This window comes from Diabrotica undecimpunctata, chromosome 4, assembly GCF_040954645.1.
Source record: "Diabrotica undecimpunctata isolate CICGRU chromosome 4, icDiaUnde3, whole genome shotgun sequence".
NCBI lineage: Eukaryota > Metazoa > Arthropoda > Insecta > Coleoptera > Chrysomelidae > Diabrotica > Diabrotica undecimpunctata.
In genome coordinates this window covers 53,745,907-53,758,259 of record NC_092806.1, presented here as the reverse complement: position 1 = coordinate 53,758,259, position 12,353 = coordinate 53,745,907, and the positions used below count along the sequence as shown (strand labels likewise).

The following is a 12,353-nucleotide window of genomic DNA, read 5'->3' as shown; positions in this document are numbered from 1 at the left end:
GTCTATAAACCCTGAATACATTATATCAACAAAACATCAGCTACAAAAGCCTACACTCGTTAATATATTTCGTTTATTTGGTCCTTAATATATTACTATTCTATACCTTTCAATTTGTTTAGGACCCGCTTCAAGGGACCCAGAGGTCTTGGTCGAAATGATGGAATCTGGTATGAACTGTGCCCGTTTGAACTTCTCTCACGGTTCTCACGAATATCACGCTGAAACCATCGCCAACATCAGAAAAGCCGTCGAGATGTACAGCAAGAAAATCGGCATGCCCTACCCATTGGCCATTGCCCTAGACACCAAAGGTCCTGAAATTCGTACTGGACTTTTAGAAGGGGTAAGTATATAACTGCCTGTTTTCTTTATATAGTTACGAGTGTGTAGTTGTGTGTAGCTTAGGAAACAATAATTTTTATTATCTCCATATTTATTTAAAGAAAAAATTTTTTAAATGTTACTACTCACTAGTTTGACCATAAATTTCTCAATAACTGCTAATCTAAATTTGTAGTGGTGTATGTTTATCGCGTTGTTTAGGCTATGAATTCTTCTTTATATTAATGTGATGTGAAATTTCTATTGATAAGAACAACTATGAGTACTGAGCCTCGTATAAAACGTTCCAGCAACGAATAAGAAAAATGAATTTAGGATGCTGGAATGTGCAGGATATTAGTACCCAACATCAGTTGTTATTTGAGACCCTTTTTACTATCATACGTTAGATATGTATTTTAAATCGGATGAAAAAAAGGGAAATGGAAATGAAAGAAGAGGTAGTTATCTACACTTTTATAGCGGTGTTAGCAAGGACAAACGTGTAACAGCAGTAGTATCCATTGCACTAAGTACAAAATAATTAATAAGCTGTTGGGAACCGGTTAATGAAGGAATTATTAGTATGGACACGTTAGACTTTTGATGATGATACTGAAAAGGAAGAATTTTACGAAAATTTGACACTCTTATTAAATACTTTAATGGCTGAGTTAAACAGAAATAAAAAATGAGATAGTAGAACAAATTAGTAGTATAACTTATTCAATGGATTCTTTAAGCATAAATATATTCTCCGGAAAAGCTCTGGACTCGGGAGTACAGCTATTACTTAAACTAATTTAAAATGTTTCTGGAGTTGCAATAGAAGAACTCATTAACGTTTTTAATGACTATGAATGGAGCTCATTCACCTGATTTGTGGAGACTTGCTTACATAAGCTCTATACAAAAGAAGGGGAACAGAGGTGATTGTAACAATTACAGGGAGTGTTACTTGTATACTAAAAACGAGAATGGAGTAAGATGAACAAAGTGACTTTAGAAAAGGCAGGTCGTGTGTGGATGTTTTCTGTATTAAACAACTGGCAGAAAAATAAATAGGGTGGGGATGTGATAGCGTCCCAGTTAAGAAATTATGGCAGGCGATGAAAGATAAGAATATGTCTCCGATATATGAGAATGTGGTGATGCAACTATACAAAAACAACCAAAGTAAAGTAAAATTGGGACAAAAACTGTCAAGTGAATTCACAATGTCAAAAGGTTTAAGCCAAGTTTGTTGCATTTCACCTACTTTATTTAAAATATATGTGTAAAATTAGAAAACCATCAATTATACAAAAAACAGAACAATGTCAAGAAATAGATGAGTATCAGAGTCGATATGATAACTTCAGTGTCCATCGAAAGGTGAAGGAAATAGCTAGGCAAGTTCCGAAAACGCAACAGCGGAAAAATAACAGATGATGAAGGCAATCTTGCCATGACCAAAGAAGATAAAAGGAAAGTATGTGGAGAATACTTGGAGAAACTTTTCCATGACCTTAGAACAATTGAAGGAAATTCAGGTCCCGAAATCTTACCAGAAGAAATAACGGAAGCCGTCAGACAAATGAAGGATGGAAAGGCACCTGGACTTGATGAAATTCCTGCAGAACTGCTCAAGCTATTAGATGCAGAACAAATAAAACTAATAACTGAAATATTTAATGAAATATACAAGACAGAAAAACACCAGTAGAGTGGCTCAAATCGGAGTTCGTACCATTGCCCAAAAAACCAAGAGCAAAAGTTTGTGAAGACTATAGGACCATAAGCCTAATGAGCCAACTGCTGAAGCTGTTTTTACAAGTCATCCACAAAAGAATTTACCAGAAATGCGAGGAACAAATTGCGCTCTATCAGTTTGGATTGGTGAACGTCATTGGTACGAGGGAAGCTTTATTTAGCGTGCAGGTATTGTTTCAGAAATCTAGAGATGTCAGCTGTGATGTTTTTGCATGCCTGATTGACTACAAGAAAGCTTTCGATAGAGTCAGGCATGAACAAATGATGGAAGTGCTGAAGAGGGCCGGGATTGACGGAAGAGACCTAAAAATAATAGCTAACCTGTATTGGAATCAATCAGCGGTGCTCCAAATAGATGGAGAATATACAGATCAGGTCAAAATCTTAAGAGAAGTGTGACAGGGGTGCATAATTTCACTACTGATATTCAATCTGTACTCGGCGCACATTTTTGAACATGCTCTATATGATACTGATGAAGGCATCTCAATAAATGGAGTCAAGCTCAATAACCTGTGGTATGCAGATAATACAATAGTGTTTTCCAATACCATAGAAGGGCTGTAAAACTTAATGAACAACATAACAGAAACAAGTAGAACGTATGGACTGGATATAAACACCAGTAAAACCAAGCTAATGATCATCAGCAAGGAAAACATAGCTGGAGCAAATCTGTATGTGAACCAAATGAGAATTGAACGTGTCTCACAGTACAACTACTTTGGAACTATAATCAACGAGTCGTGGGACAATACCCAAGAGATTAAATGTCGCATCGGCAAGACAAAAAGTGCATTCTTGACTATGAGCTCTGTGTTCAAGAGCCACGACCTCATCCTAGAAACAAAAATAAGCCTCCATAAAAGTTACGTGTATTCAGTTCTACTGTACGGAGTAGAAACGTGGACATTGAAGTCGGCAAGTCTATCAAAACTTCAGGCTTTTGAGCTGTGGTTATACAGAAGGATCCTGAAGATACCATGGAGAGACAATGTCACCAATGAAGAAGTACTGCGGAGGATGAACACAACCGCGGATTTGGTCAACACCTTGAAGGGCCGTAAGCTGCAGTACTTAGGACATATAATGAGAAATCAAGGCAGATATGAACTACTCCAAGAATAGTAGTAGTAGTAGCAGATAAATACTCCAATGCATTTTGCAAGCTAAAATTGGGAAAAAGGGCCCCAGGACAAAGAGGAATAACCTGGCTTGCTAACCTGAGAACATGGTATAGAAAGACCTCAACACAGCTATTATTTCGTATAGCAACCAACAGTTGCAGCAACAAAGTTATCATAGCCAGAATGATCGCCAACGTTCGGAACGGACAGGCACCCTAAGAAGAAGAATCAGTTATACAGTCTACTTTTTGCCGATAATCAAGTAATAGTAGCATAAGACCAGGATGAGAACTTGTAGAAGAATACACAAAGTGAGGACTAGAAAGAAAAGTGAAAAAAGCTCAATATATAGTAATCGGAGGACAAGGACTTACAATTATTAGATAATAGCACAATTATTAAATACGCATCAGAATACAAGTACTTAGGTGTCACAATTACATCGGATGGAAGAGATGAAAACGACATGCAAAAGAAAATAACCAGAGGAAACTCGGTGATGATAAGACAATTGCATCCAGTACTGTGTAAAGTCACACATGTTTACTACATTTGTTGAAAACACGGTGACTTATGGAGCTAACTAACGAAAAAAAAAACAAAAAGAAAAAATCAAAGCGATAAAGACACAACAAGTGATATAATATAGGGAAAAACAACTGTTGCGGTACGGGCGAGTGAGAAGAATGGCAGTAGAGAGATTACCTCAGAAAGTTTGAAAATGGAGACCCCTGTTAGAACAGTTCTCAGAACATCCTGAAATGTAGAGATCACAGAACGTTGTTAAGATGAACGTATCCGACAACCTCCACTGTTTTATGCAAATTTGTAGTGATCATTTTTTTTCTTTTTTGATTGGAATAATATTTCGAGATTAGGAATTTTGTTTACAATGAATAAATATCATACTGTGCAGGTTGCCAAAGTACCAATCTAAAACTTTTAAATTTTCACATCTTGCGCCAATTGTGACTTTTCTCGACGGCTCGCGATAGATTAATTTTTAATCTTTTCTAACGACCATTCTATATCTATGTTTCTTGCTTTTGTTAGGCTTTTTTTGTATAAAACTTTATTTTATAAAAAATGGCGATCAAAACCTTTGCTACCAATTTAATAATATGTTTTTAACGTTTTAGGGTGGCTCTGCTGAAGTCGAACTAGTAAAAGGACAAACAATCAAATTGACCACAGACAAGGCTTATGAATCCAAAGGCACAAAAGACTGCATCTACGTCGACTATGACAACATCCAGAAAGTAGTCAAACAGGGAAATCGTGTTTACGTTGATGATGGTCTAATTTCTCTAGTAGTAGACAGCATTCAAGGATCTTTCCTCACTTGCACAGTTGAAAATGGTGGTGTTCTCGGTAGTCGCAAAGGTAAGAAAACAAACGTAATTTCCTTATTTTTTTATGATCTTTTTATTTTCCAAGTAAAGATTTGCAATCTGTCCTGTTTGGACAATAATTAAATTTGTTAATTTTAACAGAGAAATTAACATGAGTGAAGAATACCTACCAGTGCTGGTACCTTCACCTTCCTTATTAAATTTACTTAAAATTAATATTAAAAAAATTTTTTTCTTATATTCTAAACAATTTACTTATGAAAATCTATCTGGTAAGTCCAATTGTTTGTGTCTCTTAAGTTTTCTCTTTTCTCTTAAGGTTAATTTTAAGCTTAATCTATGAAACAAATATTTACAAAAGTTATTACGCAAAATAAATATTTACACTAGTTAGTACCTAATTTAAAAACTTTAAGCGATTTTCTTGCGTATTACATAATAAGCCTGTGTCTTTTAATACTTCAGGAGTAATAAGACATCATTTGTCTGCCCTCTCTGTCCCGGCAACTTTCTTCCATAGTCTTATATCCTGGTGGCATTTTTTGCCAAGATTTCCAGGAAATCTTTCTAAATCACTGTGCTGATAATGGATCTAATACTCATTTGGCGACCGAAAATTGAAACTTTCTTCCATAGTCTTATATCCTGGTGGAATTTTTTGCCAAGATTTCCAGGAAATCTTTCTTAATCACTGTGCTGATAATGGATCTAATACTCATTTGGCCACCGAAAATTGAAACTTTCTTCCATAGTCTTATATCCTGGTGGAATTTTTTGCCAAGATTTCCAGGAAATCTTTCTAAATCACTGTGCTGATAATGGATCTAATACTCATTTGGCGACCGAAAATTGAAAGTTATTAAGCATATTTTCCACTATTTGTTTATAATTGTCAAACTTATAATTACCAAAAACTAGTATATAACTTTAACAAAAGAGGATAATGCACGGGATTTTATTTCATTCATTGATTCTGTATTGGTATTAATAGTTAGCTTCTGTGAGTTCCATCAAATATTCCTGCTTTAATTTTTTCTTACTGACTGCAGGAAGCTTATTTGACAACTATTCAAAACAGACACCATTTTGATCTAAAAAATTTACAAATGTTTTCATTAGTTCCAGTTTATTTATCTCCTACGGCGTGATGAGCAGCAGTCAAATTATCATAGCGGCATATATATTATTATTAAGGGATCCAACGACAGCACATGCAAAATTGTTTGTATGTATTTGACTCATGCCTATGCCCAATGATGCACAAATCTCACGATAGGTAACAAGTCGATGAACGCAATGTTTAGTTATGCAGCTTTAAAATTGTAGAACAAAAATTTTCAGAGATTTCTATTTTTTACCATATTTATTGTGTTGAAGATAGTTGTTACTCTTAAACCACGCGATGGATCATCAATATGTCAATCAGCCCTATTCTGTAACTACAAATCGGATAGAAATGAGTCAAATCGAATAGAGGTCAGCAAGCCGGATCGGAATTGTAGAAATCGGTATTCTGTAACTCATCTCGACCTCTACTATCGGAATGTTGTGTAGAAATTGATTTCGACTAGACAAGCTCTGTCGAGATCAAGTTTTGACATCGAAATTGGTCTTGACGCTTGCGCATTGGTTTCATTATTGTTTTGACATTGACATTTATTTGTTGACTTGTTGATATAAATTAGCGGTTGATTAATTTTTATAGCTACTTCATTTTTTTTCTGCGGTGTTATTTATGTAGATTTATTTAGATAAAGTTTACTAAATAATTTAACTATTTAACTGCTCAGATGTCTTTTTCTTTGGTGTTCCGCTTGCCATTTTGTATTCTTGTAACGAACTTACTTTTTTAACTTAACCAAAATAAATCAAAACTACTTGACGACAAGCTTGAAATATAATCTTTTTGGTCAATTTTTCGCGCGAACTAGCATTTCCAGTAAACGTCACAGAACACTAATTTCTCTTTTTAGTGCGGGGTTACCACCAACTTCTGAGCGCGTCAAGTAGAAGTTGGCGTTTTCGATTTACACCGATTACAATGTGAGTTACAGAATGCCAATCCAAACACAAAAACGACGCGATAGATATCCAACATTCCGATTTCGGGTAATTACGATTCAACTTGGTCATTTCTATTCGATTTGTTAAAAGTTACAGAATAGATCTGAATGTTGTTTACCATGTTAAGGTCGGCAATCATAGCTATTCGGATTCTAGAGAGTATGCTCTGAAAAGTTCATTTGATGTACATCCTTACCATTCTCTCAGATTGCACAGCCATTTATTCTACGTCTCCTTATGCTTCTCTTTCCTTGGACCTTTCTCTGGATAACCAGTTAGAGTAAGTTGTATCTTTCTCCACCCGTAATATATGTCCGAGATATTCCAATTTTCTTGTTTTGATGGTTTTGTGCACCACGTTAAATGAAAGTCAAAGGTGGTAGATTTTCATTCATTTATAAGCCACCAACGTATTCCAACCTGTCACCATTATCATTCTTAATAATTTTTTCGTAGGGACGAATTACTTTGTTATTCAGTTTTCGCTCTACACTGCTATTTAAGTCATCCAGAATTACCATCATCATCATGGTGCTATAGCCTTTAAAGGGTCTCGACCCTTTTAAACTTTCTTCGTCATTCTGCTCTGTTCCTTGCTTGGATTTGTTCCAGTTGGCAACACCGATCTTTCCAGCGTGTTACCCCGTCTATCCACCTCAGCTTTGGTCTGACGGATATTCTTACTCCCACTGGCTGTGCTGTTAAATTCTTTTTTGTTATGTTCGATTCCGGGGCCTGAACTAGATATCCTGTCCACTGCAGATGATTTCGCTTGAATATAGTGGTAATATCTTTTCCGCCAATTTTGTGCTTATAGATATTCTGTTGTAGGTGTTACAGAATTATTAATTCTCTTGTATTTCCAATTCCTGTAATTTATTTTGATTTATTTTCATCAGTAATTTTATTGATTTACTTTCATCAGTAATTTTATAATTGTTTTCTGTGTACTAAAATTGATACTCCTCTTTTACCTCTTTCTTTTGAAATGCCACAAGATCTATGTACATAATTATTTATTTTCTCTGTACCAGGTCCTTTCTTTTCGTTTTAGTTAAGACGACTATATCCATATCTAAATTGGTAATTTCTTGAATGGTTTCCTCCATCTTTTCGCTGACACTCTGTACATTCCATGTGCCAATGTGTATAGTCCTTTTTCGTAGCCGAATTCGATTTCCATTTGGTCTGTCCGAAATTCCGAGGCAATCTTAGGCTTTTTGACATATTATTTTTTTTACAGGGGACGAGCCTGACGCTTCAACTCTACCAGCCCGTTAATTCGAATCTAACGTTTTCTTCTGGACTAAAGACCAATCTTCTCCTTTTACGTTCATCTGCCTTCCAAATATGTTCCGTTCGCAGTTTCCGTTTTGTCTGTAACCCTAGACACGTGGCACTTGCAGGGTGCTATCAGTCAGGCCAACTGAACCCTGTTTTTTTATAGAGATGTTACTTCTCTGACACTGCTCTTTTTTCCAGTCTTATGACCGGTTGCATGGGGTATAGAGCTACTCAGCTCACCCCACAGTCAATGTAGAAAACTTTTTGCGAGAAAAACACTTGCAAGAATGAAGTTTAAACTGATTTAGGGGTTGAAACGTAGATATCGTTAGATATGAAAAGTAAATCGTTAAATACCAATTATACTAATATTTTCTACATTTCCATAATTCGTTTATTTATCTGGTACATTCCCAAAAACTGTTTATTGTATAAACACATTAAAAAACGGTATTCTTGAAAATCATTAAGGTAATTGAGGGAATTTAAGATGATTATAATGGTTTCTTACCGGGAAGTATTAGACTAAACAAAAACTATGATACATTTTTGATTAATAATTTCACTTTCAATAAAAAAAGATTCAGTCAAGAACTATGAGTGGACATTAATAAAATATTTAATCTTTGTTTGGAAAATTAAGAGCCGATGAAAGAAAAATAATGGTATTTTTGATGCACCAAATTTTGTGTGTGTGTTATATAATCACAGCGAAGTACTTTAATATGAAAAGTTCCTTTAAACATGAAATAAAAATAAACTTCCCGACGAAAACGGTCAATTTCTGCCCTCTGATAAAAAATCTATTTTTCTTCCAAAATTTGTTCTAAATTCAGGATAATAAAATTCTCGAGCCACGTCACAATTAAAATGTTTTCAAACATTCACTCTAAGATGATCTCCTTTCTTCGTTAGGCACCTTATTTTTTCTTTTCGCTTCTGACCTCCCAAATTCTCCCCGCTATGCTTTTTCTATCCTACGTAAATTGAAAACAAAACCATTTCGTCGTAATTAAATCTTTTCCTGTCTTTCACAAACTTTCCGTGTAAATTAGAAAGTTACAGAAACTCAACAAATGTACTTTCTAAGAAATTATGGGGGGAAACCATTATTGCTGTTTATTTTACAATCGGGTTCAAAATTCTTAATCTATGTATTCCCATGTAACATACATTGTCTTGTCTATCTAGAAACTTTTAAACCACACAGAGAAAGTTTTATTAACTCCGGCATTACAACATTGTCCTTTTTTTTTGCCTGAATCACTAAATTATACTGTAAAACTATCTATCTATTATACTGTAAAACTATCTATCTATTATACTGTAAACTTTTGGGTTTTTGCTTCAACAATTTTTATTTCTAACGCATTTCAACATTCACATCATATCAATATATATATATATATATATATATATATATATATATATATATATATATATATATATATATATATATATATATATATATATATATATATATATATATATAATGTTCCGAAAGGTTTCCGCGGTTTCCTTTGGTGCCTTTTCAAACCCATCTGAATGGTATACATCCTAGTATCCAATTAACGGTGGAGGTGGAAACTAATTCATCACTACCGTTTCTCGACGTTATCAAAAAAAAAAACCAATACCAAGGTTTTCATCACCGTTTATCGAAAACCCACTTGCATGCAACTCTCATCATTCCCTTCACAAATTAATTCAGTCATTAATACGCTTGTCTCCAGATCAATACGCCTTTGCGATGTTTAAAACAAGCACTCAACCAAAACGGTTACCGCGAAGATCACATCAATAGAAGCATTCACATACATCAAAGGTGTCATCGACAAAATTCTTAAATCGAGAGGAATAAAGAGAATATAATAAGACCCCAACAAAAACTTCATCTCTTGTCCTATCAATCAAAGACAACATTCCAAATGAACAACACGGAGTTTATGAAATTCCTTATGCAGACTGCCCCCGATCCTATATAGGCCAAACAAATCGTAGAATCCAAAATAGGATTTATGAACATTACATTTCTGTTCGCAATTCCGACTCAATTTTATCTCTAGGTCAACACCATCTTCATACAGGTCACAAAATTGATTTTGAAAACTCCAGAACCATAGCCCCCATCCGCTTCTATAAACCAAGAATTATCCGAGGAGCAATTGAAATTGAAAAAAGGCCAAATTGTCTCAATAAAAGAGATGACTGCATACGGTTACCTTCGACTTTTAGACCTCTCATAAAGAAAATATCGTCCGCTCCTCCCGTCAATCAAAATTCTACTGTCAAATGTTTGCGCTAACCTCCACTCCAACCTCCACCCAAACCACGTTACCATCGACGGTATAAATGAACCGTCCTCTATTCCCAGTACCAGTAATGCATTGGTTAGTGATCAATGTAGTAGTGTGTGGGGGCTCGGGAGACTGAGACCTCGAAAGCTCTGATGAAGACATCGAAGAGGATGTCGAAAGCTAGGCGCAATGATATCATCATCTATCTTATTTATCAATATGATCATCAATTATCAAAATATTTAACTCAACGTCTTATATATTATTCTCTCTTTCGAGAAATATATCAGAGTCCATTTTTTCCTGTCTAGGACAAAGTATTATTGAAAAATTAGAATAAATCTTTAATTTAACTATACATTTTATTTCATACAGTCTCCTATTTTTTAACATTTTACTTTAAGTATCTCAAATCATACCTACGATAAAATGAATAGAAATACAATTTTTCTCAAATTAAATTTCCTATCAAAAGTTCATAATTTGTAAAAAAAAATGCAACGTTAAGAATGCTTCAACTGTTCATATGTGGTGTCCCAATTTTAAAGATTTTACTAAATAAACCTTTTGATACAGAAGGCTTGGTATACAATCTAAATTACCATTAACGGAAAAATAAAAATGTTTAATAAAAGTTATGTTAGTTTTAGTTAGTTAGATTTTAACATTGAAAACCCAAATTCTTTGTAATTACATTTTGATACTTTTAGGTTGCAACCTTCCCGGAGTTCCTGTAGACTTACCAGCAGTTTCAGAAAAGGATAAATCAGATTTGAGATTTGGTGTAGAACAAAAAGTAGACATCGTTTTCGCCTCTTTCATCCGTGATGGCGGCGCTTTGACTGAAATCAGAAACATTCTAGGTGAAGAAGGAAAGAGAATTATTGTAATTTCGAAGATTGAAAACCAACAAGGTATGTAACCCGCAAAATTATTGTGGAATTTAATTGATGTCCATTATTATTATTGATCGAGCACAGACTACTAACAGCGGATGAGTATTTAATATGACCTCTTGTCTTCTAACAAAATCTAACATATAGTTAAGTTTTATATTTTCTAGATTTTTCAACTTGTCATAACATATCCATAATTTGAACTTACTTCTTTTATTAACGAAATTGTTTTATCTAAATTTTTATTCTGTTATATATCGTTATTTTGTCGTTTAGGTATGACCAATTTGGATGAAATCATAGAAGCTTCTGACGGTATCATGGTAGCTCGTGGCGATCTTGGTATCGAAATTCCAACCGAAAAAGTATTCATCGCCCAGAAGGCCATGATTGCGCGCTGCAACAAGGCGGGCAAACCCGTCATCTGTGCCACCCAGATGTTGGAATCTATGACCAAAAAACCGAGACCTACTCGTGCCGAGAGCTCAGACGTTGCTAATGCCGTTATCGACGGTGCTGACTGTGTGATGTTGTCAGGAGAGACCGCCAAAGGAGACTATCCCTTGGAGTGCGTCAGAACCATGGCTAATATCTGCAAGGAGGCCGAGGCTGCTATCTGGAGCGGCGAATTCTTCGGTGACTTGACCTCAATGGTAAGTAACATTTTGATACGCCATTAAAAAAAGGTAAAACTTGAAAAAATCATTCGCCGGGCTAAAATTTGAGTCGAATGAGGTCATCGCCGCAAGGGAGACCTACTTTGCAGACTTCGAAAAAACGTATTTTTCAGACGGGTTAAAGAAAGAAGTTGGAGCATTGCTGTGTCGGGAGTATCGAGCTAAAAGGAGACTATGTTGTCTCCTCTTTACCGCCCCCCCCCTAAAGTAAATATCCCTTTAACGTCCTAAGTGTTCTCTGAATAGAAGTGTCCTTTAAGAGAGAGATGTTGGTCCCCTAAAATAAATATCCCCTTAATGTCCTAAGTGTTCACTGAATGAAAGTGTCCGTTAAGAGAGAGTTCACTTCCTTAAGAGCGTAGGCGCAAAATTTCGGGCCAATCCTTTTTAAATGCATTCATTTTTCTCGAATCCTGAGAAAACTATTAAATTTAATATCTTTGAAAAATTTAAACGCACAATAAAAGATTACACTATTACCGAGGGCCGAAAGTCCCTTAGAAAATAAACAAAAAGTTTTTTGACTAATATTTGAAATTAAAAATCACATTTAATTTTCTCTTCTTTTTCACACCTGTAA

General features: G+C 35.0%; 1 protein-coding gene across 4 annotated transcripts in view; it reads left to right on the top strand.

Moving 5' to 3' along the window:
• The window catches only part of LOC140439522 (pyruvate kinase-like), a 43,047-nt gene that overhangs the window by 28,272 nt on the left and 2,422 nt on the right, over window positions 1–12,353 (top strand). For all 4 annotated transcript variants that reach the window (XM_072529490.1, XM_072529491.1, XM_072529489.1 and 1 more), the window contains 4 exons: window positions 123–346; window positions 4,343–4,586; window positions 10,911–11,114; window positions 11,373–11,749. In XM_072529490.1, coding sequence (XP_072385591.1) covers window positions 123–346; window positions 4,343–4,586; window positions 10,911–11,114; window positions 11,373–11,749 — 1,049 coding nt within the window. The remainder of the gene's footprint in view (window positions 1–122; window positions 347–4,342; window positions 4,587–10,910; window positions 11,115–11,372; window positions 11,750–12,353) is intronic.